A 26,934-nucleotide genomic window follows, 5' to 3' on the forward strand; every position below is an offset into this window, starting at 1 on the left:
TGGTCACCAGCCAATTACCAGGATGATAGAATAATACAATAGTGGACTCTTATGTAGATGTGGTGGTGGTGTGTTTTTGCTCAATTATCATCTTTTTCCTTTGTGGTAAAGATGAAGTTCTTGTCTTTTCCCCAAGTGGACCGGGTCTGGACCTCTTCTATTTATTTGCTGTCATATATTGATGGGAGTTGGTGTTGAGGATGATGGTGGAGGCGTTGTGGGAGCCACTTCTGATGTGCTGGGGTCTGCTGCCTCTACCAGCAGAATGAAGTCCTTAATCCACTAGCAAAGACGGGCACCCAGACGCAGTGTTTGCAGTTCGATGATGAGTTTGAGTAGATTGAATAAACACCATTCTGACATTGCTGTTGTGGGTTTCCAGGTGTGCAAGTGCTCTGTGTCGAGCAATGGAGATAGCATTGTATGTGGATCTGCTGGTTCTGTATGCAAATTGATGTTGGTCAAGGTCAGGAAGGAGGCGGCCTTTAATGGGGTTATTACCAGTCTCTCAAAGCACTTCATAATTGTCCAGGTTAGTATTGGCTGAGGTACAGTATATGGTACAAGGACTAGGGTAGACATTTTTAGACAAGTGGGTCCTGAAGCCTGCTGTTGACAGGTTGAAGATGTGTGAATACTGCACCAGGCGCTCATCCTGGAATGCCATCAGGCCTGGTTGCCTTATTGCTGTTTATGTTGCGTAATGCTCTCCTTACATGGCTGTTCTACAGAGAGCTGATGCATGCATCTGGATCTGATGAAGCTGGTGCTGTTATCAAAGTGGGTGAAGAGTGTTTAGATGATCTGGGAAGGAGAGGTTAGTTGACGTTAGGTCAGTAATATTCCTTACGCCTTGCCACATGGCACGGGGGTTGTTATCACTGAAGTTGTCCTGATCTCAGCGTCGTGCCCTTAGCTTTTAGGTATGGGGTTGGGGAGCACGGTCATTTGTTTTTTCAGGGTTGTGTTGGTGCAGAAGTCAGTGTGATACAGGACTGTGGTGGGATGGTCTGCTTCGGAGCCGTCCTTGAAGCAGTGTCATTGATGTTGATAATTGGTCTCCAGTATATCTTCAAAACAGTAGAACAAGAAGAAAATTAGGCCCACCTTGTGGCTTCTACCAAGACTTCCAGTGCACCAGTGTATGCTGGCATATCTCGAGGATTATTATTAAATTCTACTGACAAGACCAAGCCTGATTTTCATTAAAATAGAATTGCTTTTATATTTACTCTAAATGTCCGGTCTTATTGTGTGAATACTGAAAGTATATGTTATTGTAGTCGGCCATTTTCATCAAATTATTCCTCCTCTTCTTCATACTCATATTCTTATTCCGCCTATCTTTTTGTCCAAGAAAAACTACTCTAAGATCAAAATGTTCAGCTCACTCTGGTCACATGATTATTCCCACATTTGGTGTAATTTCATGTTTTCTGTAAAAATGTTGCCATTAAAAATAAGTGGACAGAGTATTGAAGTCTATGCTAATTACACGTCAAGCAGAAGGAAGGAAAGGGGGACCAACTGCACAGAACATAAACTATAGTCATGGTGTCAGATAAATAGAGAACAAAAAAGTAAATACACACATTGTATTTAAATACACACTGGTTATTTACTTATGTTCATAGAATGACAAAAAACTAAATTCAATCAGTTTATGTTTTAGCATATTTCCACAGCATTTCAGTCCAGCTTCAGCTAAATTCCACAGCATTTCAACATTTCCTGTGTTTCATTCGAAATTTTTATTTTTGCACCTTTTCAAAGCGTTTCAGTTTCGCACGAGCGAAGTATTCACACAAAATGTCTGCTGGCATCACATCATCTACTTTTTAGTGTGTTTGTACAACACTGTTTAATGCCATGTCCCATCAATAAAAATGAAAATTTCAAAGATGTTTTGGGAGTAGTGCAATGCAGCAAAAGTTTGAGTACACTGAGTACATGCAGTCATTTTTGTCTGTTTACTGTATTTCAACAGATGACACCCACACCAGAACCATGCTTTCCTCTGTTCTCCTCCTTCTGAGGGAGAATGTGGGCCGATTCTTGACCTTTTGGTGCACACACCTCCCACACAAATACGCACACGCACTTGTACACAAATGTGCGTCCAAACCTCAGCCTTCTCTGAGCCAGCCATGCCTTTGTTGCATCTCCACCCTCCACCCTTCCACATGTAAGTGGACCTGGTGGTAGGGGTGCCAGTGAGGGCCACACTGCTGAGAGATGGAGCCATGTGTTACACTCATGCTGTTTTATCTCTGCAAAGCTAACTTATTTAACTGCAACATCAGCAGGAGCATGCAGATAGGGAATAATAAGTAGTTGTGTGCTTTTCAAATGAGTTGTGCATGTTTCTGAAGCTGAACACAATTACTCTTTGGAATATTTTTCTTCTAACCCTCTAAATTTGATTCCCCAGCAGATGTCTTTTTTCCCCACACTGCAGTCCTCGACTCCTTTTGCACTCATTAATTGAGGACTCGTCGTAGCTGAGAGGAATAATTGTTTTTGAGTGTTAGTGGTGCAATATGCTGTGAGCTTCATTTTCCATAAGGAGGTAAAATTAACCACTATGGTGGGATTGGTTTTATTCATGTCGATGATGTGTTTGGGGGGTTTGGGAAGGAATTTGAGTTATTGGTGTTAAAGATGCACACATCTGCAATGAGGCATGTCACTTGAGGGATGAGGAGTGTTTGCATCAGGGGGTGTGTTTGTGCATCTGGCAACGTGATTATGTGTTTGGATGGATGTAAATGCCCACACGTTTGTGCTTTGTGACGCATTAGGTGCTTCACAACAATGAGATGTGACAGAAGTTGGGGACACCACGCTCACTTGTGGCAAGACTCTGCCAGTGATGGGACGTCCCCACCCCCTGGTGACACAATCCTTATTTCTGTGAAGATGAAGCCTACACTTCCACCACCTCCATGAAATTGGTGGCTGGGTCAGAGATTCAACCAAGGCTGCCAATCACTGAACGAGTGGAAGATTTTGTCCAAGGGCGAGAAACTAGATGGCTCCATTTTGATGTGTCTGATTGGGAGAAGCCATTTAGGTATCGTCACTACAATCAAAAGGAAGGATTTAAAAATATCCTGCAACATCAGAGCTGAAATATGACCTGGTTGAGGAGATGTATTCCAAAAGGAAAAGATAAAGCTTAATCAATGAACGATGGGATTATATTTCAAACTTTTCAGTACATTGAACTTAAAAAACTGGCATTTTGACCTAAAAGAAAAGCCAAAAGCAACCCACACAAAAACGAGGGCAACATGGTTCTGCTTTCGCTGAGCTCCCTTGCCTCCCAGTCGGTATTTTCCACTGTGTTTTTGCGATTTGCATTTAAAACAGGGAACTATCGCAGAAAGTGGCACTCATCAAAGATAAGGTTTGCCACACATTTTAATATTTATTGAGTCTTTACTATTCTCAAAACTTTGTTTTCCTCTTGCATGGCAGGTAACTGCTCTAACATGTTACTTAAACACCAGAAAAGGAACTCTATATTCATTGTTTGCTTTGGTGAAAATGATATAGTATGAAATATACCAGATGTATACAGTCGTGTGAAAAAGTGTTTGCCCCGGCCCGGAGGTCTTATTTTTTTCATGTTTGAAATAGCATAATAATTCCCCTTTGCGTACAAGGCTGTGGAACCAGTTGTGGTCATTCACTTCAGTTGTGCATTGGTCAATGACAACACAACTGCACACAAAACACAGTTTTTAAATGAAATGTATTTATTATTAAGGGAGAATAATAAAGTTTTCTATCTGTCTACTGTCAAATACACTTAATAACTGGTTGGGCCACCCTTCACAGCAACAACTGCGATCAAGCATTTGCCATAACTTTCAGTGAGTCTCTTACAGCGCTGTGATGGAATTTTGTCCCACTCATCTTTGCAGAATTGTTGTAGTTCAGCCACACTGGGAGGTTTCCCAGCATGAACACTGTCCTGCTGCAGAACACAAGTTGGTTTCAGCATGGTTCCATTTATCACAGCAAGTCTTCCAGGTCCTGCAACAAGCCCCAGACCATCACACTACCCCCACCATATTTTACTGTCGGTATGATGTTCTTTTTCTGCAGTTACTTTTACGCCAGATTTAATGGGACACAAACCTCCCAAAAAGATGATGATAAATGGGATGAAAAAAACAAATTGTTGTATTTATATTTTGGAGACCAGTACAAAAAAATAATATGTACTGTGGCTGCTTGAGTGTAATTGAAATCTGACAGGAATGTATCGCAATAAGGTGCAATAAAAGTTTAATTCAATGAGCCATACATTGCAGTTCCGTTCTGTTAAGTCATTGCAGTATCACAGTGCCGTTGGATTGAATGTTTTTCATTTCTCTGTGAGCGGTCAATAAATTATGCAGTTTTTGACTGCATGATACATTAAACAGACTATTTTATATGCCGCGGATACATGTAGCAATGTGGGATAAATAACATTGCTGAGTTGTTATAAGCACCCTTAGGTCGCCAATGGAACTTGAAATAAGATTTTGTAATCCATGTATCTATGTTATGGCCAAATCACATACTTGAGCAATCTGGAATATTGGATGTTTGCAGTGCTATGCAAAATGACACAGTGTGTGTATTTATTTGAATTTATGAACATCATTTCTTAAGTCGAAAGCACTGTTACAATGGCTTTGTACTGTGTCCTTCTCGCTTCCTGCACATTTCATCTTTGCTTACTCCCAATGCAATGTCTGCTTTTACTATTGGAAGAGAAAAATAGCACACTTTACAAGGTTATGGTTATGGTTTAGTTCATTTCAATCATGCTTACATGCAAATTTGTATTGTTTTCATATGATACTGTAGCAATGGGAGCATTGTGTATGGTTTTGAGCTGTGATACAGGCGTTAGGCTATCGGGAGAGTTGGCGTTTGCCTGCTAGTCAGAGCCAGCCCGAGGTTAAGAGGCATAGAAGATGGATGTATAGTACGGGGCAGGTTGGCGGAATATGCAGGACCACCTCAAGTAGGTTCCACCGTATCATATAATGTGTCTTGGGAAAACCGGGGATCTAATCTGTAGCAGCTTTGAAGCACCTTGTATCTGCGATGGTGCCACAGATAGTCTACTCTTACATTCATCATGATACCATAGCCGACGTGCTTTTGTTTGCGCTATAGGAAGATAATAAACTTCCAGTAACCAGCTTTCCCTTCAGTACTACTTCTGTCTGTTCTAGTTGTGATACAGGTCTGACTTGTGTATGTGTATTGCATGTACTGTTTGTTTCATGGCACCTCAACAGTGCTCATGAAATGCCTCACCAATAATCAGACCAACCAACACCAACCGACACCAAACCAAGCCGTCACAGACTGAGCTCCTGTTAGTGATGTTGAGGTAATATTTTCGAAAAAAGAAACAGTACGTCCGGTCCTGATTATAAACGACAATGTACCTGGTTTGAGAATCAAATTGGAACACTGTCAGTATTTCCTGAAATAACTAATTAAACCCAGGTGACATGTTATTGAAAAGACAAAAATGTGTTTTTTCCTTGTCCCTTAGTCAAAAACCTAGCATGAAAAACATTTCTATGTTCACCATCCCCATTTTGCGGTCACATGTTTCGATGGTGTCATCCAATGAATGTCTAATTAATTACGGTTTGGTGGGCATTACTGCAGCGATTTTCTGTGACTACCAAGGGATATCACAGGGCAATGTTCCCGTGCAAACAAGGCTGTGTCAGGGGCCCCGTGTTACAGGTACAAGCAATTAGTCATTTCACCTACTGTTGTAGGTGCTTCTTCAAGAAAATCAGGGTGAGGACAGTTTGACACATTCTAGTGAAAGAGACTGTGTATGGAACCAAGCACTCACAATACCTCCACATTCTCAAAATATATTTTGTATAATGTTAATGGGAGACAAACTTGTCTATCGGTATAAATGTGAGTGTGAATGGTCGTTTGTCTCTATGTGCGCTACAATTGGCTGGTGACCGGTCCAGGGTGCACCCCGCCTCTCGCCCAAAGTCTGTTGGGATAGGCTCCAACATACCCATGACGTTAGGGGGCACAGATGATTTGTTGGTATGCTGGAGGCATGGATCATTACAATTTGAACAATTCTGGTTTTGGCTCATTTCGATCCCGGTTCCTAACGATTCTCGATTCTGATGCTAGGGTCATAAAAGTCCACAAATCTGAACGTGTTTGATTATGTTGGCCGTGCACCCTTCTTTGCATGATATCATTGTGTTACAATTTGTTTATGACATTAAGTCATACCTTGCTGCTGCTTCTTCATTGGTGCTTGACAGCTTCTTCTTTGTTGGTGTCCGCAGCTATTTCTTCCAGTTGACGGATACAAGTAATCAAAATATAAAAATGTCAACGATCCGGGAGAATTGGAATGTTAGTCCCGGTTACCATCGATGCTCGAGACTTGTTGGTCAAACCCTAGTTTTCCCTGAATGTTAATTGTTTTTATGTGTTACCAAAAAAAATGGAATTCTGTACTACCCGTTGTGATTGTTCCAAGTCCATGAAGGAATGATTGGATACATTTTGGGCAGAAGAGGTCTGACCTCCACCCCACCTCATCAAACACATTTGGGATGAACTACAACATCAGTAGCCAATGACATCACAAATGCTGTTCTGGTTTGAACGCACAGAAAAGCTCCCAAACCTGGAGTCTCTCCAGATGAGTAGAAGCTGTTTGGATTCCCCTCATTGTAATCTCCAAACCTCTTTGTGCTTCTCTGTAAATATTCAAGTCAGCACACCTAACAAACATCCATCTTTAGAGCTAAGGTGCGATTCACGGTTGAGTGCCATGATGATTAGGTTAGATTTGTGACAAATCTGCTTTTCCAGCCTAGTTGTGTGCAACAAAACCCCTAGGACCTGACCCGGTCCCACAGAAAAGAACAGCCACTCAGTCCAATGGTTATCCATCACGCTCCAGTCTCCACAGGGCACGGGTGTGTTTGCTGCCACTGCCACCTCTGAGGATAACCTTGCCTGTGACAAAATTGGCTGCAGGAAATACATTTGGGAAGGAGTGTGAGCGTGGCCATTAGCAAGGGAAGCAGGAGCACCCCCCCCTCCCCCCCCACACACACACACACAAATCCCATGATTTGTTCCACTGTCATTAGGCCTAGAGGCATAGTTTATGTTTGGCCTTGGCTTAGTTAAAGCAGAGTGATACCTTGTGGAGAAAGAAAGACACAGGTCAAGCTAGTGGGGACTTTGCAAAGTCATTCAACTCTTAGTTTTTTATTCCTATCTGCTGAAGTTTAGATTATGGTTTAAGAACAGCTTTTGGGGGGCTACAGCACACATCCACGTTTCTTCTCCATCTTTCTGAGATTGTGTTACTGTAAACAAATTGCCGCATAGCAAGCTCATGTCATTCTATAAAGAAATGTACGGAAAAAGTCAATTACAGCTGCATCACTCTGAAGTGGCTTTTAGTGGCCAAAGGAAGTGATCTCTTGAAAGTGACTGCCACATGAGGATGCATCTACATGCATGTCATGTTTCCCTTCCAACTTTTTGATTACTTTGGGGATGCAGTGATTGTGGGGCCAACTTTGATTAGCTCCCTTTATTCCCCAGCCATGCCAGAGGGCCATTTAGGGAACTTTTTGTGCAGACTCTTTCCGTTTATCCAGACAGACAGCTGACATGTTTGGAATTTTAAGTCCTTCTACTGTGTAAAGGCACACACATGCATATATGAGTGAATGGGTTTCTCTTGATGAGACCAAGACAGTTGACGGTCATAAGGCTTCTTGTTTTCCAACAATATATCGCATACACAGCTGGGTGACCAAACGTCATGTTTTCCCAGGACACGTCCCGTTTTCGCATCCTAACAAATGTGTATCCATACAGAGAGAATTTAAAACATCAGTCCAAAAAAAAAGATAAAAATAAGCCTGGTATAAGCTACACAAACTAAAGTAAGATTGCAAGAAAACTCATAAACGTTCCAACTGCTGTGGTTTTCACCAAAGACCCTCCAGTTTGCTGAGTCATCACGATTTGCTCCGGAAGCATTACCTTTCCTTCATGGTTACACATGCTACCATCATTAATCACTTGGGGAATGGCTGAATTACACGGCATGGTCAAAGTGAACAGAGCACTTGGACCAGGGGTCAGCAATCCACAGCTCCAAAGTGGCATGTGGCTCTTCAGCCTCTTTGTTGTGGCTCCCTTCGCAATGCTCCAGTATTTCTTTAACACCCGAATGAGGAAAATATGCATCTTTGTAATGAGTTTTGAAAAAAATCTGACTTTCTGTGAGACTGTATACTAGTAAGCGTACTTGATCAACTCCGCTTTTTCTCCTCTGAACTATTTTGGTACCCCAAAAAATTCCCTCCACATCTGGCAGTCAATCAAAATGATGTGAGACTCGCAATTCTCTGTGGATGTGAGAGTATTGCTACACATTTCTTCAGGCGTCAGGTATTGAGGTATTGAGGTATTGAGGTTTAACCAAGATGATCCTGTAATCACTCTGAGTTGGCTTCCATTACACATACACACTGCACTTCTATTTGCTGTATTCTGCTGTTAAAACTTGTTAAGATTAAGAAGGATTCTAACTTTTGAAAGTTTATAAGATTCATTCATTCATTCATTTTCTACCGCTTTTTCCTCACGAGGGTTGCAGGGGAGGCTGGAGCCTATCCCAGCTGTCTTGGGTCGAGAGGCAGGGTACACCCTGGACTGGTCACCAGCCAATCACAGGGCACATATAGACAAACAACCATTCACACTCACATTCATACCTATGGGCAATTTGGAGTCGCCAATTAACCTAGCATGTTTTTGGAATGTGGGAGGAAACCGGAGTACCCGGAGAAAACCCACGCATGCACGGGGAGAACATGCAAACTCCACACAGAGATGGCCGAGGGTGGAATTGAACCCTGGTCTCCTAGCTGTGAGGTCTGCACGCTACCACTCGATAAGATATTGTTTTTAAATTATGTTTTGCGGCTCCAGTCTGTCTTTAGTGAGCGAGGGGGTAAAATGGCTCTTTTGATAGTAAAGGTTGCCTGCCGACCCCTGACTTTGACCCATTACCGTTCCTCTCTACTACATGTCAAGGTGTGGGGGGTGGGTAGGGCTTGGAGATGATGGATTTGTTGTTTGCCAGCAGCCCCGAGTCCAGTTTATTCTCTCAAATGCTTCCCTGGGATCAGAGCGAAGGAACACCCTTCCTATTTGCCTTTGTCCAGCCAAAAAGTGCTCGGTCACCATGAGTCATGAGGATCGTCGCCCATGCTTTGACCAACCCAACTGCAGCTAACAGCCTCTTTCCGTTGCTGGCACACAATGTTGGCAAGCCTCCATCATCTGAAGTGGCCACAATGTTTCCACACGACTGCTCTTGTTCTTTCCTGAAGAAAAAAAAAAGCATTAAAAAAAAACATTAATTCTTTCCAGGAATGCTTTATTAGTCTCTTGGGTCTGTTTCAGAAAACAGCTCTAAATGTATCTTATTCTGGCCTGTTGTTGAGGGAATTCTCTCATCTACCACAGTGTCGTGAAGGCACTCATCAATTTTGTGCGGATGTTGACTAGCGGTCTTTGTGAGGAACAGCCTCCTGGGAAATTATTTCCCTCTCAACAAATATTGTTTTAAAACACCCGTGCTTACCTGTATTTGCCCCACATGTGTTGACTCAAGCAGCTACTGTATTTTGTTGTTATTCTTCTCAAATAGCTTCTTTCTGCAACTCTGCAACTTTCACCCTGGTAAGGATTGTGGGAAGAGGGTCTGAGGATTGGGTCTGATCCAACTGATTGGATTGTCTTTTGCTCAATATCAGCCAACAGCCTGATGCTTTAGATGCGTAAAATGTGATGGATACCTGGTCCTTATGTCTGAATTGCACTGAGCTCAGCAAAAGCCCCAAGAGCCAAAAGACTGTGATTTTCTAAGTAGCGCACCGAAAGCAGAAAGGAGGAGATCTCACAGTGTATGATGCAAAACTATCCCAACTCTTTTTTTTTCCCTTGGTCATGTTATTAAGTTCCATACAATTTAGCAAAATGGCTTTGAGGTAATGACGCAATGTTGTGACCTAGTTTGGGCATTCTCGCTTTTGTTCCTCTCCAATCACACGTGTTAGTCATCTGAGGTCTTAATGTTGCAACAATAGACACAATTACATACCTGCTGGTTTAATATTAGAGGACATTTATCCTTCAATGCTAAGACTTTGCAGCCTCCTCCTGGATTAACATTTGGTGTGGGTAGGTGTGGACTTTGACTTGTTTGTGTATCATTCCTCCATTGACTGTGCTAGCCAGTTCTATTATAATTCATTTAACATTCAAATAATGGCCATTTGTAACGGAACTCGCTGGAAAAGGTTTTCAGTTTGCTGGCGGTAGCCAAATTTAAACTTTGGGAACTCCCAGACTTAAAAAAGAATGCTGTATGTGCCAAGTTTGGGATAAAGTGCTTATTAATGTATTTGTCTTCACCAGAGTGCTTTGAGACATGGATGCTGCTTTGCATACAGAAAGAAATTGAAGGTGATCCCTTGCTCAGCGTTACGTGCCTTTGGAGCCCTTTTACCATTGAAAATCTTCAATTTCATACATTTCACTTTTTACGCTTGCCTGCATCTCTTGAATAGATGACCTCGGCTGTTTGATAATCTGATATACTGGATCATTTTTGGCTTCCTAAGTGGGGAGGAGGTGTGGTTTACATGTTGGCCTAACAGTCAGGAGATTTATGCTTTGAATCTCTGTTTGTGCATCTCTGGCTACTTGGGTTGTTTATAACATGTTGGAGTATTTGGAGATTCTAAATGTATCGACTGTCTCTATTCTGCTGCGATTGGTGTAACTCGTCCCTCGCCTATGGAAGGGTACTGAGACATAAAAGGGTGCTAACCAGACCCAAAAAGTGAGGCTATGGATATGATGCCCAATTTGGATTTATGCTAAAATCCTATATTTCTATACTGAATCTTTGTGTCTTTGTCATACGGCGGGCGAGAACTATAACGCTGAGCGATTTGTGAGGTCTGATTTTCTTTGAGTAGACATTATGATGCCCTTCTTACTTGTGAAACCCCAGTGACTACCTGGAACTATGTTCTTCATCACCAAAATACGACCAGAACTGGACTTAGGTGACCAAGTGTGGTGTCAGTCGGCGTTGATGGGGATGTCATAGAACTTTGTGTCAAAAAATTTCAACCATGCCTTTAATATGGGGTTAAAGAAAAGACCTGAAACTGCAAACCTGTGTTAAAAGCACAGACGTTCCTTTTGTATTGTCTTGTGAATGTTCCATCAGTTTTTCATTCAGTAGCTTAACTTACACACTACTAGGCTGACCCAGAACAAAGAGGTCCAAGAAAATGACTCAGCTATTAAATTGCTGTTTTGCACATCACCCTCAGCAGGTTCCAGCTTGCCCTATCTCAAGGTCCACAAGTATAAACCATATTTTTAGGCAGAGTGTTGAGGTACTCGGTGTGGCAGGGGCAAAACTGGGCCAAGTAGGGGAGTAGATGAGTGAGCCAGAGGTGCCAGAAGACAGCAGGGTGGGGGCCTGTAGCTAGACCTCCTGCCAATGGTTTGCACTTTGATTTGGGAATTTCACACTGACAGCTGCTCAGAGGCTCAATTATGCAGATTAGCACAATATGTGGCTATATTTGACTCAAACTAGAGAGAAAGAAAGTTGGATTTGGTCTTTAGAACACACTAACAAGATCAGCTGAACTCGGGATATGTCACCTTTACTGGTAGCACAAATATTGGATGCTCCTCACAATTCAGACAAATGACGAATGAAAGGGATGAACAAACATTTAAGGTTATTTTTCACTTCAGTGTAGGTCAACGCGGAAACCACCTTCTTGTTTTGCTATGAGTTCTTTCTTAAATTTGGTAGTGTTCACCTTTTTTATCAACATGCTGGCACTTGCAATTTTCTTTGGCTACATTTTTGGCTTATTTTTCAGCCGTGATCCAAAGAAAAGCAGACACCTGAGGTGAGAAACAGGATTGAATTCAAGAAATAACTCATGGCAAAACACAACAGTGGTGTCCTGTAGTGTCATTCATATGTATTTATAGGCATTTTGTTTTGTGGTAACATTTTTGGCTTTCAGGAACAGATTAATTGGACAATATTACCGTTTGAGTTAGAGTACTTTTGGTGAGAGTAAGGATAAATGACGCTAACCAAGGTTCCAATGTATTTTCATTGGTTTGATTTGAACGTGGCTTTTCCAAATGACTCATTAGCTGACAAAAACAAATTCCCTTTCGACCCTTTCCTATGTGTCATCTTTCCTAATGTGTTGTACATGTAATAGCATCTGTTCCTCACACAAACAGCATCGGTGAACGAGACACAATGTAGCTGATAAGTGACTCATTTGCGTTTGCAGCCCATTATACTTGGGCTGTGCATGCTGATTTTGTAAAAGCCAGGTTCATTCATTACCTGCTTCATTAGTCCTGTCGCTGGAGGTACACCGCCTCATGTTTTTTTTGGGTTTTTTTTTTTTTTTTACACTAGGCACAGAATGCGGAACAGCTTCCTGTGATCTTTGCTTCAAAATAGAATAAAATGTAAATCTAAACTGAATCAACAGCACGTATATATTTCAATCTTGTGAGTCGACAGACGTGGCATTTTTCTATCATTCCTCCTTGATTTAATGTGAGAATCCAAGAAGATCCAAAACATTATTTGGGGATGCCAGACTCAGACCTGAATGTTGTTACCATGGGTCCAATTCTGGGGGACAGTTGGGAGACAATGTCACACACAACTCCACTAAAAAGTCATAATAGTATAAACAGACACATCAAATTATACAGTTGCAATGTTAGGAATTTTAGGTTAGAATATTGCAATAATAAAGTCAAAATATTATGAGAATCAGAAAAATCATGGAAAAACGAGGTAAGGGTATTAAGGAGAAAAAGGTTGTTTATACTAAGACTTGAAAGCGGCCCCCGCATCCTTTGATTTTTCAGTATGTGGCCCTCCTGCCACCATGTGCCAGGGCCTCATTAACTCAACATTTATGTAGTGGAGAGAAATATAACAAGCCATTTATATTCAACAGCTTTATATATTCAAGTACAGTTTTTTTAAGACAAAACGGTTGCTATTGTGATGCAGATGATAGCACCTGCAGCTGAAGTTGACAATAAAGTTAAAGTGAGCAAGTATATAGCTCCAACTGTCCACCTTTTGTTCACCAACAAGTTCACCAAATTATTAAGTCAACAAGAAATTATTAAGTGACTCACACTCATTCCTGTGATCGTGCTTCTTCTTCCTGGTGCTGTTCTGCTGTAGCGTTTTTGAATCCTTGTTAAAACATATTGCTCCTGTCATATTTTCCTCCTCGTCGTTCTCCTTGAACCGAAGATTCATTTATTGTGTACAGCTTTTTTTGTTTCTTCTGTTGTTTGTTGACAGTTAGCAAGCAGCTCACACGGTTAGCTAATCTGCTAGCGACCACAACAGGAGACAACATGAAGGAGATTGGCTGTAGTCCATTGTCATTCAATCAGGATGCAGAAGACTACAACACTACACTACACTACGACACTCAACTTCCCATAATGCAATTCTTCTTAAAGGACCGGGTTTTGAATTTGCACCCAAAAAAATCAGCAAAACAGCAAGTCATCAAAAGGTAAACCGCGAGGGAACACTGTATTTTGGTCAGACCTTTTGGAACGGATTACTGATGAAAATCGAGGTTCCACCGTACTTCAATGACAATAATGGTACCATAGCCTTGTCCTTAAAGTTGAAGTGGAGCTGTTTAGCACTCGAGATGCTTTCTGATGTCCTGAAAGCGCCACCTGAAACTGTCATGTGTATCATCTTCGCCAGTTCGCCATCTTTCCATCTGCACGTATTCACACCGCCTCCGACTCGGGATCAGAACACAAAGCCGCTGTTGATTGAATTGCGGGAACGCTATAAGCTGCGGCTCCTCTTCCTCCCACCTTCGTCTCCCACTCGTCTTGGCACTGCTCCCGCTCATAATTCCTGCGAATTGTCGGGCTTGTTTGCAGCTGTTCCTGCGAGGCCGTGTTTATCTCCTTGTCTGATGAATTGTAAACAGGTATGGGATGGCTGCTTGTCTTTAGTGTCAATGGCAGGTATCAAAGATTGGAGACGCCCTTCCCTCTCACCATTTACACATTGCGAATCAGCATCGGATTTACTTTGAATGAGGCAAAGCCCATCTCAAGGATGCATCATTTAAAATGACTTAGTCATTAATTTACTCCATCTGCATTACATAACTCAAACAATTAGAAGTATTTACTCCCAGTTTATTGATGTTTTACAATAGGCTGTTATCCGACTCATCATATTCAGTGTAGGTTGCCTCGTTATCATTTACATGCTAAACAGCACAGTGCCGATGTGGCTGCATGTGTGAGAGAGATATGTGCTTAGGTGCGCGTGTACATACAACCAGGGGTGCTTTGTTGTGCCGGAGCCTCCCAGGAGCACTGTGTATTTGTGGAGATATGGTTTGGCATGTAGTGTACAAGCAACCGGGTGGCCTAGAAACAAGGCGTATGCACCAGGGATGACAATTCACCCTGCTGTAGTGCCCACAAGCAACACACTTAATGCAACAATGTGACCTTTGAGCAAGCAGATCAAATAGAGAATCAAGTGTGGTGGCACGGTGAATAAAAGGCGCAAGAAAATGTAGCCAGTATTCAAGCAGCCGGCAGCAAATTGCACATCTGGGCTAATAAAAGCTACAGGGAAATTGCTGCCAGCGTTTCCTTCCCAATCTCCCCAGTAATTCCCCACGAGCCGTAGCTTAGCGCCTTACCCCACCAACACCCCCCCACACTCAGTCTTTTTCATAGCAGAACATAACCAAGTAGGACTTTTTTTCACTGCAGCAAATCTTTTGTGATGTCATGCCTTATAAGGATGTCGGTATTGGCCGATGTTTTTTTTTTTTATGCCAATAATGATATGACATGCCACAGTCTAATTATGTCCGAGTTTTGCCATTGGATTGTAAATATGTCATTACTTTAGATTGTGGGCCCAACTGGTCATAATCCCCCCACCCGCATTTTATTTTTGTGTCCATTCATTAATTTCCTAAAAATGCTAACTTTGTTTTCATTTGTTTCTCACTTTTACAAAATAACTTCCTCATCATATTACAACAATCTGGTAAAATTAGCTTTTTTCATTAGATTACAATTTTCTCTGAATATTTTGACTTCATTCTTGTAAAATTATTTCATAATTTTTAAATTTTTGCCCCCAGGCCTCACTTTGGAGATCCATGATTTGAACCAATTAAAATGTTGAACTTTTCACATGCATGGATTGTTTAACCTTTGCAAAGAAAAACTATCCAGAAAGGCCAGTCAGCATGATAATGGAGCATATAAACCCTCTTGTTATCAATATGCAATCATGCTTGCTCATTCTCAGTCAATGTTGGGATTAGTCCGGCACCATAATTAGGTCAAATTCCTCATTTTTGTTTTCAGCAGGCAGCACACTGCCACACAGCGCAACAATGTTTGACTGGACAGAGTGCCACAAATGCAACACTCATGAGCCAGGATTCCGACTAAACTGACTTTTCTGTATTAATTGCATTTTAAAACCTTTTTCATCTGAAGCAGACACTGAGCATAGAATATTTGGTGTAACGTTGTTGCATCATTGAAAACATGATCTGGATTATTCCTGATAATTCAGATGATTTGGGTTGGCCACACTAGAAACTAGTCCAAGCAAATAATCCTGAAAAGCTCCTAATTTGCTTCCTGGCATTCCGACTCTAGCAGATGTTTGTCAGTCAGTTTGGGTGGTGAAATGCAGTCAGATGCAAACCATGATTAATCTGTTTTTCGTGGCCATATTAGAGATCACATAATGGCTTGGCACATGCCCGCTGGTAATCTCTCATTATCAGCAGAGTGTTGCATTCTTTTACCTGAACTTCTGTAATTTGCTATTCATCGTACATACTATGTATTTGTGTAATTTATATGATGACATCTGGATAGATTTTTGATGGACTGCTACCCTGCAAGTAATAATTTACCCTCCCCTCACTCCCATCTATTCATAGCGCTGCCATTTGTTTGAACTAAACGGGTGTTTAATTGCTCGGCAGTTCAATAAATGAAACATATTTCTGTCTCGGTGAAGCATCTCCGCCCGGCATGTAATGTGTTTGAAAAGCCAGGCCAATGTCATCTTGAGAATTTGAAATGGCAGCCAAAAGGAGATGACTGCAATGCTCATAGAGACAGAGAGCAATCTGGCAAGTATACTTTCAGTCTGGCACAGGGGATCAGAGAAGAAACGGCATTGGATTACAGCGATGCTCACCATGATAATGCAAAACTTTAAATTAACGCAGCAGGCTTAGCTGTCTGGAGCGAGAACGATCCACACAACAGTAGACAAAGTCTTGTGAAACTTGATTATGCGATGTCAGAGTCATATATAACACGCCACTGGAGTGCTTGCTTGGGAAAAGCATGCTGTGGGCAGCGCTGAAGAAATCCATTTGATTATCCATGCGCAGGCTGCAATGTATATTTGAATAATCAGAGGGAGAGTGATGGATTTCTTCTGTCTGAATGGCACTGAATGTATCAAGTCATTGGAGACCGGGACTCAAATGTTATTTGCTGTCAGAGCCATTACTCCGATGGCGAGCTGACATTCAGTAATCATGGCCCTGTGACCATCGTGACCGCCCAGCATTAGGATTTTTTACTTTGCAGATGCACTCAACCAGAAGAGAAAAAAGAATTTTGTCATGCATTTTCTCTGCAGAGACAGATGACATTTTGTCCTCCTGAGACACTTGTTTCAACCTGATGGTCTTCATGTATGATGTGCCCTTTTTGAACACTTGGGAAGGAATTTACACAGATTTTGGGATAAATTCATGGTGGGTTGTGGTAGACCCCTTAGTTTCATCCCTCCATCTTCTTCCGCTTATCCGAGGTCAGGTTGTGGGGGCAGCAGCCTCATAAAGGAGCCCAGGCTTCCCTCTACCCGGTAGCTTCGTCCAGCTCCTCTTAGCAGATCCTGAGACATTCCCAGGTGTGTCTGTCCTGGATATTCCCGGTCAGAGGTTCCCCCTATGACATTCCCAGGGAGGCATCCGGGAGGCCTCTAAACCAGAGGCTCAGGCCAACACTGAGGAACAGTGGCTCTACTCTGACTTTCGCCTGGATGACAGTGCTTCTCACCTTATCTCTAATCCCAGCCAACCTACATTTCGGCCGCTTCAAAGGACGTATTCTGAAAGCAGCCATATGATGCCACCAGGAACTTCACTATCGACCGATTTCCAATATATGGAAGAAGTCAACATCCCCCCAAAAATGCTCTCCTGACAACATCTGGGCTTAAGCATGTTCATATTCCACAATGCCAAATAGGGGACTTTGAGGACAGAAAGCACAGTGTGAGTCCCTTCACACTCCACTACTCCACTTGACTATGAATAACATTTGACAGATTCGGCAGCACCTGAAAATCATCCATGCATATAGAAACCAAAATCCATTCTTGAGGGTATTCTGTCTTTCCAGGTGAGCACCCCCTTTCAATACCTTGCTAACAGAAAGAACCCTTGGACAGAAGAAAGTCTTGGATTGGGGTGTCATTTTGCCTCAACCGATTGGGCTGGGGGTGACAACAGACAATAAAGAATACTGATAAATCTGATCTTAGCGTGCCTGCCTACTGCCTGATAGCTGAAGCAATGTGGGGAAAAGAAGTCAACCTGTAATATTCACTGCGCATACGTTTCTAAAAATAAGATCTCGCTTCCAAGATGACAGTCGGCATCATCCTCTGATGCTCACCCAACTGCGGTGGTAACCTTCTTACCCCTGTTCAAGCGTGGCCTTTGTCTAATGTTTTATGAAGACATCAGTGTGATGTTCCATTCATGTCTGATTGGATTTCCATTTAGAGAATTCAACTGCGCAAGACTATAGGCGACACAAGGGTGGCATAGTTAAGGACTCCAGGACTGGGGGGCCAATAATAGCTGGTGCTTTTGTGATAAAGAACATTGCGTGACATGAGAACACGGCGCCTGTTGATCTTTGCAAATGTCATCTTCTGTTCTGCTATTGTACTTGTTATTCGCTCATTTGTGTATTCGCCACGGATTATTCAACAGTGATGGAATATTTATTTGCAGACACAGCTTGCTGTTGGCGAAATGAAGAATCAGAGAGCAGAGCAATTGCCACGCCAAGCATTCCCATTTTATGACTGCCACATGTGAACGCGGGGAGCACCGCATCTTGTCTCTACTTTACCTGAAGTAATTAACAGAAACTTTGGCAGACGATAAGGAGGTACATTGCAAGTATGAATAGAAAAGATTGACAGTACACACGAGGACACGGACACAGCACCGTCAATGGATGCCTCCGAATAAGTGATTAGAGAGGTGCAAGCTATAATAAACAACACACCGCCAAACGCTGTTCAGAGAGACAATTAAACTGGGACATCTGCCACCGCCACTGCTGACAAGAGAGGGCTCCCAGCCACAGCAATTAAAGGGCTCGGTATCTGGTGTAACCCTTCCATGTCTGAGCAATGATGTGTCTCGGCACTCAGGAACTTGCAGTGTTCAGGGTTTTATCTGTGGTTGCAGATTTTGCACTTTGAGTGTACAAAGTGGTCTCAGTTCAAGCTATGGTATACGTTGCATTTATAGACTGAAGTATCAAGACCATTGATAGGAAGTGCAAGAAGTGGAAATATAGTATCTGTATCTATGAGATTTTTTCTTCAGTCAACCCCAAGAGCATTTATGATGTCAGGTGGAAAGATCAGGGCTCCAAATAAGTCCAAAATTTGGGATATCTGATACTACGGTTACGAAGTGCTGGACAATAGCATCTGAAGGTCTGAAGGTCTCATTTTCCATCCCGTCTGTCAAGACTCCTCTGCAGATCCTGCCAAGCTCTTTGTGCAATGTTCTTCAATGTTTCCAAGCCTTCGTATCACAGCTTCGAAACCCTATAAGTATATTCTGTTTTCCAAAATTAGAGTCACCTAGACTGTCGGTGTCAGACTAACTCACAATTACTGTGCTGTTCTTGTGTAGCTTTTCCCTCTTTAATTGCTTCCTGTCTTGCCCAAAAAAAAACATGAAGGAAGGAACCGAATGTGACCTCATTATTTATTTGTTACTCCTGCTTGCTTTTCTTTCTTATTCAGGAGTCTGATTGTTTAGATCTGTGCAGCCGATAGATGAACTCCACTTTTTGCAAAGCCATCTCCCCGTCTTTGCAGACTGTGCATACGGTGCTTCTATGAGCAGCGGATAACATGCAACAATAGGCATGTGGAAAAGGAGCGACACTGTGCTGAAGCCGTTGCTGCAGTGACACAACATGCTGTCCAGCTGCATGCTGTTACACAAAAGGATCAGCTTCTTGGCTGCCAGAAAGGCTGTTTTTTTTTCTCTTTCTTAATAGTGTGGAACAGATATGTTGTCCTCCCGATCAGCAGCATCACAGAGCCCTCCAGTGGACATTTGAGAAAAAGCAACATTAGTCAAAGTAATGTGCGTTCAATATTAATGACTAGTAAATGTAATGTAGTAATTGTATTCTTCAACTCTGTAATGACATTGGAAATAGTGAATGTGAACAGATACAGAGAAGGTGTGCACCATGATGAATTCCTCCGCAGTCACGTCCAATGGCACAACAAGGTGATGATGAGGGCAAGCCTGGGTTATTCTCAACAGCAGAGGTTGTCTGCCCCCAGGCTAAACTGGAAGATGACTCCAGGTGTGGGAGGGGAGTCTGATAGCTAAAAAAAAAAAAAACAGAACGGGAGTTCAATCTAATTTAAAAGGATCAAACTAGAAGTGAACAGGACTAATTGAGCAGTGTTGCCAGCGTTTCTGTGCATAATGAAATTGTCATCGTGTCTGGTTCCCACTCAATGAGTAGAAGGGTCGCTGATCCAGATGTATTAACATTCTGTCTTTCTTTCTCCCACAGGAAGTCCGGCCAACCTGACGTGCAGAGCGTTCTTTGGCTACAGCGGCGATGTCAGCCCGCTCATCTACTGGATGAAGGGGGAAAAGTTCATTGAGGATCTGGATGAGGAGCGGGTCCAAGAGAGTGACATTAAGTAAGTTGTTTGCTAATAAATCCTAATGTTCATCTGTTCAGCAGCCATATAGCATGTATATGCAGCAGTGCAGCGAAACCTCGGCTTTCGTTGGTTTTAGTTTTCAACAACAAATTATTAAAAAATTACTAAAAATATGTCATATTGCCAAACTGGTAGGTTGCCCAACAAAGCATCCATTCATTGGTCACTATAAAGAATGAATAGTGGTTATTTTAGAGTTGGGACACTATAGGCAGATTCCGGCCAGGGAATCATTTCATCATCTTATAACGTGTGTGTGGGTGCTTTATTTGGTCATAGGACACATCGCCCCTTTGTCAACGATTCTGTTCATTACTTTTCTGGACACCATTTCCAGGACGTTCGGGGATCCTGTTAGGTGGTTGCCAATGTTAGGTACGCTAATACGCTAATCTATCAGAAATAAATACTGACATCTTAGCTTTGTGTTGGTTATCAAAGCAAAATAGTGTAATAAGATCTAATGCCATAAAGTGATTTGAATGAAATTCAGTTTTTGAGCACAGCAGGAAACCTTTCAGCTCTTTTTTAATTGATGAAAAAAATCGAGCTATCACGGATCTCGCGAAGTGGAAATCCCAGCTCATGAATGCATGCAGCGTAATGAAAAGGTTAACGCTGAGCTGTGTGACAAGGCTGAGCGGAGGCGCTCGTGGCACAGTTAGCATGACACCCAGTTCTCATCACTGTTCTTCTCTGAAAGACACAGAGCCAATTAGAGCATAAAGCAGGGGCCTTGGACTAAAATTGAGTCAGGTCTGTTCATGCAATTCACCTCCATTGAAGGTTCGAACCTTATTTTGCCTTATTTGCCATCAAACAGATGCAATAAGATGCAGATAAATAAATACATATTTATTCTCTCCGTCCTCTCACTTGTTGGAAATGTTGGGTTTTCTCTTTGTAGCAAGCCATGCTGCTATTCGAGGATCAGCAGCATAGGAAATAGATGGATCGTTCTCTGCAAGTAAACAAACAATTCCATTGGCTCATTTTGAGTGAGGTCCCTGCTTTTGCTGTCACGTTAACCGTAATAACTGAAGTAATTATGGCCACAATGTGTAGCTGTGTTTGGTCCACAAGCATGCTTAGATGGTGTTATACTTCCCATTCACTAGCATTAGTCACAGATCCGTAAAGGGCCATTACTGGGTCCGGACCGGTGAAGGCTGCCCTGCAGAATTCATGGTGGGCAGCAAGATACAGATGAGGAATTGTGCTTTCACGTGATCAGCAGATGAGGGAACAAGCTGAGCATATAACCCTGAGTCGCTTTCATTGCTTGTGTACTCTCCAGTTCACAAGTGGTGTTGCAGTTCATTCATTTAATGTATGCCCCTGCGCTGTGTATGGTATGGGTGTAATTTCATGCCTAAAAGACTGTTGAGAAGGTGGTAAACAGGTTTTCAATGCCATAACTACCAAAATATTGAATTTATCAATAAAGAATCCTACTTACGGGGTACGGAACCAATTAACAGCGATCATTTCTGTACTATTATAAAGACTATGTAATCCTGATGCTACGGTTATAGTTTTTCCCAACCAACCAAGATGGTTGTCAAAAAACCAACTTCTGGAAGTCTGCTTTGTTTAGTCAATTCATTAATCAACACAAATTAGAGGACTCTCCATATTCAGGTTCCCTGCGGCAGGCAGATTTATGCCCAAGTGGCCCATGTACCTCCTTACACGATTAGCCTCATGCATCATTACGCAAACACTGGAAATAGCCACCATTTTGTAACCTTAAGAACCTAATATGCTCGTCTATCATCAGAGGACTCGATGCCCAGCAGGAGATGCGTTGAACTTTGCTTTCCTCCTCCTTGCCTCTCGATATTCTGTGACAATATACCCACTGTATTGTGCATTGTGTGTGCGTGTGTGTGTGCGTTCAATGGCCGTCGAAAAAGTTGGACAAATCACATTTAAAAATTCAGAAACTGTGGAAATAGTATTGTAATAAAATAATACTTACTGTTATATAATGATTATTTTCTATGAATTTCAATGTGTTTTAAAAGAGAAACAAAATGACATTAGGTTTGCAATTTGGATGAAATGTTTTATTTTTTTTTTTCATTTGTACATTTCATGACAAAAGGCGCATTGGGGCAATTCTTTAATAATAATGCTTTCCGAATGTCCCTAAATAAGCTTTTTACTCACAAACATTTAGAATCTAAAACCAGTATCATAAATAAACTAATCTTATTTTGAGCTGACACAAATAAACAAAAACATGTTTTTTTTGTATTTGCTGAACGTTTGTGGGCGAGTTTAAGAGCTAATATGCTAATAACAAAGAAAAATAGTAATACAAAAACATGCTTGCTTACTGTATTTTTTAAAATAATGTCCCATAGTTCCCAAATTGATATCCCTTTACATAACATTTGATGTGATTATCCTTGTTGTGTTGCAGAGATTTCCCCTACTTAGTATAGATAAAAAGTTATTTCCATCTGTGATTAATTGTGAGCTAACTATGGGCAAAAAAATTTGATTAATCACGATCAAATATTTTAATTGATTGACAGCCCTAATAAATTAGTAAAATAAAAGTATTAGCCAGCAATTCACATTTCTGAACTATTGCAAGCTGTGGTTAAAACGTGTACAGTAGTGGACAAAGCAACACATCTTGTCTTTGCCTCAAACCTAGTCTCCTTTTCCTTTCCTGCCCAGACTTTCTATCTATATGGAGGCATATTGGTCCACACTTGAAGGCTGTTTTCTGCTTTGACGATCATTATAATGTCACTAGCTGGAGAGCTGCCGCACTCAGCCGACCAGAAGGTGCACAAGATATGTTATTATCTGTTGTGTGATGGCTGTAAAAAGCCAGAATAAAGGTTTGGAAATTGTGCTGGATAACAGTACTCATGTCACAGCCATTGACTGTATGTATTTCTCTCCAGCTGGTCTAAGACCGTTTCTGAAGTCATGAGCTCTTTCAGGATTGACACTGTTCACAGACAAAACATTTGCTCAAGAAAAAACGAGCTTCAGATTAATCGACTAAGAAAATAATTGTTAGTTGCAGCTCTATTTGCGACAACATGATAAAGGATCCACTTCAAACAGACCAAGCAGGAACGTTCACCGCTGTTACATCCCAAAGGTGTCTCGGGCAAAAATGGGGTGTAATAAAAGTGTAGAAAGAAATTACCGGGCAAAGGAAAGGTGGTACAAAAGCAGGTCAATGTAAATAAAGTATTTAATTCCAGGAACAACAGAAAAAATTCCCACAAAACTGGAGACGGAAACAAAAAGCAATGCTCAACAACAGGATGCGAAACAAACCAGTGAAACAAAAATAGTTGACACAAAATGGCTGAGCAGACAGCAAACAGCACGCAGCAACACTGCCTCCTATATGCCAGCTCCACCTGGGATGTTCCTCCCAGGTGTGTCACCACCCTGCAAAAACACACACACACACACACACACACACAACAGCATCACACATTACAGGACGTAACAACCCCAGAAATGGATTTGACTCTGCTCATCCCTACAGGACAATCCGTGAGCACTTGGGGGAGCAAGAGGTCTCCATCTCTCTCACCATTGATTCTCTGGAGGAGAGCGATCTGGGTAACTACACCTGCTACGTGGAGAACGGCAATGGTCGGCGACATGCGAATATCCAACTCGTCAAGAAAGGTACAGCTTTTTAAAGAGACAATGGGGAGGGAATTTGTGCAGCGATTGAGCAGCACCAATAATTGACTGGTTGGGTTTTGGTCTCTGGGATGGAAACACAGGGCAGTGTTATAAATGACACCAAGAGCCAGTTCATCCACCTCACCCTGCGGTAGTGTTCATTTGTAGAGGAAGAAGAAGAAACTCTTCTAGAGAGAGCACTGGCAGCCTTAGGGTACTGGGACACTCTATTGTTTGGCAATGATGCACAATTCCACCTTGGATCATCTTTCATATCTCTCTTCTTCTTAGCATCATTCTGTACCATTATCTCAAGGTGTATATGCCAGTGGAACCTCTAAAGCTGGACACCTCAGCGGTTGAATGATTCAACCATATCTGGAAAAATAGGTCGTACAAAAATCCTGTTTACAATCTTCTAAATATTGTTTTTAACATTAATAGACCCCGATAGACATGAGATAACACCCCTATAGTCAACTTTAGTCAACTCATATTACCCAACATAGTTGACATAAGAGAAAATAAGACATAAATAAGATTCAGGCTCGTGTGTGTTGCTGGAAATGTGATTAGCTGCGAGGGCAGTTGAGTGGGGAGAAGACAGGAAGTGACGTCGAGAGTTAGCTTGCCGTGAGTTGCAGCTGTTATGGATTATTGTGCCTGCTGTGAGTTGACTCAACCCTGCAATAAAAGCCTGTTGTCGCGGTGATCAAGCCTGGTGCTTGTGTGTTTCAGGGAACGTGACAGTAATATTACTGACACCTAGTGACCAGTGTAGAGTACTACATATCATCACTTTGAATGAATCTTCATAATGCTTAAATTTGAATTAATTTATCCATTTATATGCATGAAAATTATTAATTTTGGCACAAAATATGTAAAATTTGCTTCAATGTGCACAAAATAGTCCATATGCAACCACGAAACGGTGTCAATTAATATTATTATTATTAGTAGTAGTAGTATTATGAATATTATATAATATATCAATGATATGGCTGCACGGCGGACGAGTGGTTAGCACGCAGACCTCACAGCTAGGAGACCCGAGTTCAATCCCACCCTCGGCCATCTCTGTGTGGAGTTTGCATGTTCTCCCCGTGCATGCGTGGGTTTTCTCCCGGTACTCCGGTTTCCTCCCACATTCCAAAAACATGCTAGGTTAATTGGCGACTCCAAATTGTCCATAGGTATGAATGTGAGTGTGAATGGTTGTTTGTCTATATGTGCCCTGTGATTGGCTGGCGACCAGTCCGGCGTGTACCCCACCTCTCTCCCGAAGACAGCTAGGATAGGCTCCAGCACGCCCCACAACCCTCATGAGGATAAGCGGTAGAAAATGAAAGAATATTAATGTTATATTAATATTATTCATATATTTTGAAAAACATAGCTTGAAAAACAAAGCAGCACACACATCAATTTATCGAGGCCGGCAAAATGACTGAGTTCATTTTTCAATTCTGCTGCAATTAATTGATTTATTGATTATCATGACAAGCCTATGGATTATGGTAGTCCTGTAGTAAGTGCCATCAATCTTTATCTTTTCATGTTTCTTGCAACTGCACTTCAGGTTTGACTCCAAGTCCTCTCCATTTGCTCCACACCCCCTCCCACCTTCTGACATTTTTCCCAACCCCGCCTCTCCAGTCTTGACAGCAGGCAACACTTGAGTGCCATTGTAAGTTGCAAACTGTACTCAAGCGTTTCTGCTGCATTCAAGCATTTTGCTGTCCTCTGAGATCGGTACATGCACTGGACACAAAAAGGAGTCCAGTGGCTGCTGATGCAACAACTTTATGCTGCCACATGTCCTTGTCAGGAGCTCATTTATCTAAATGAGTGATAGTCTGGAGCATTGGCCTCCTGCACTGTTTACAGAGCAGCTCGCTCCCTGGGGAGGGAATCCCTGGAGATCACTGGAAAGACTCGAATTACTGAATTAGTGAATTACTCTATACTTGACTGGCTGTCATGATAAGAAGAAGATGTGAAGTGACACTTTCAAAGATGCAGAAATGACAAAATGTGAAAGTGATTCCTTGCATACAGAGTTTTCTAGGCTGGAGGGCAGAGTGGGCCTCTTGAATCTGAATCACCTGGAGCATCACATCACCTCACACACACCCCCAGTACTGATCACACAGGCATGTCACTCAGAGGGGTCGTTTACTAGCATCACTCTGATGTGTTATGAGCCAAGAGGCATTCAGACACAGGAAATAGATCAAACTCTCGTCTTTGAAGTCCAACCCCTTTCACCGCGTGCTTTAATGGAATATATCTCTCCGCATGTACTCCATCAGCGGAGCTCATGTACACAGTGGAGCTGGCCGGCGGTCTGGGTGCCATCCTCATGCTGCTCATCTGCCTGGTGACACTCTACAAGTGCTACCGGATCGAGCTCATGCTCTTCTACAGGAACCACTTCGGCAGTGAAGATTTAGACGGAGGTAAGAGGAAATTCAAGCTATGGGAAGGGTTCAGGGAAACACACCATTGGAGTGTATTGTCATTAGCTCGTCATTTGCAACCAAAAGCATAAGCAGCAGGCAGGGATTTGGCCCAGATTTAAAAGTTGATATTATTTACTGTATATTTTGAAGTGTTAGTCTAAATTATTGCTCAACCCAGCGTGTCTAGCCATTGCCTTAATGATTGTTGCCTGAATGCACACTGCTCTGCCAAAGCGCTGTGGTTTTGCTGTCTGTCCAGTTGAAACAGCCATCAACCATGTGCGCAAAACAACATAATCACACAAAATGCAATTAGCGTGTATCAACAACAACCGGGTACCCTGGATGTGATATAAATTGACAATCCAAAAACAAAATAATAAAACCTCTCAGCTCATAGCCCATGTGCATTCATAGTTAAGTGTGCGTAGTGTCCATTAAATTTAATGGAGCCTGGGGATATGGCACATATTACGCCTCCGCCTCAGCTGGCACTTGCCGCTACGAGTTCAGGAGTTCACTTCGTAACCGCGGGCTCACCGTGTG

General features: G+C 42.1%; 1 protein-coding gene across 2 annotated transcripts in view; it reads left to right on the plus strand.

Moving 5' to 3' along the window:
* The window catches only part of LOC131104878 (interleukin-1 receptor accessory protein-like 1), a 132,852-nt gene that overhangs the window by 98,451 nt on the left and 7,467 nt on the right, over positions 1 to 26,934 (plus strand). For both annotated transcript variants that reach the window (XM_058052521.2, XM_058052523.2), the window contains exons 7-9: positions 20,095 to 20,227; positions 23,778 to 23,923; positions 26,239 to 26,385. In XM_058052521.2, the coding sequence (XP_057908504.1) occupies positions 20,095 to 20,227; positions 23,778 to 23,923; positions 26,239 to 26,385 (426 nt within the window). The remainder of the gene's footprint in view (positions 1 to 20,094; positions 20,228 to 23,777; positions 23,924 to 26,238; positions 26,386 to 26,934) is intronic.

The sequence above is a fragment of the Doryrhamphus excisus genome, linkage group LG15, assembly GCF_037039965.1.
Source record: "Doryrhamphus excisus strain RoL-2023G ecotype Guam linkage group LG15, RoL_Dexc_Guam_v1.1, whole genome shotgun sequence".
Lineage (NCBI taxonomy): Eukaryota > Metazoa > Chordata > Actinopteri > Syngnathiformes > Syngnathidae > Doryrhamphus > Doryrhamphus excisus.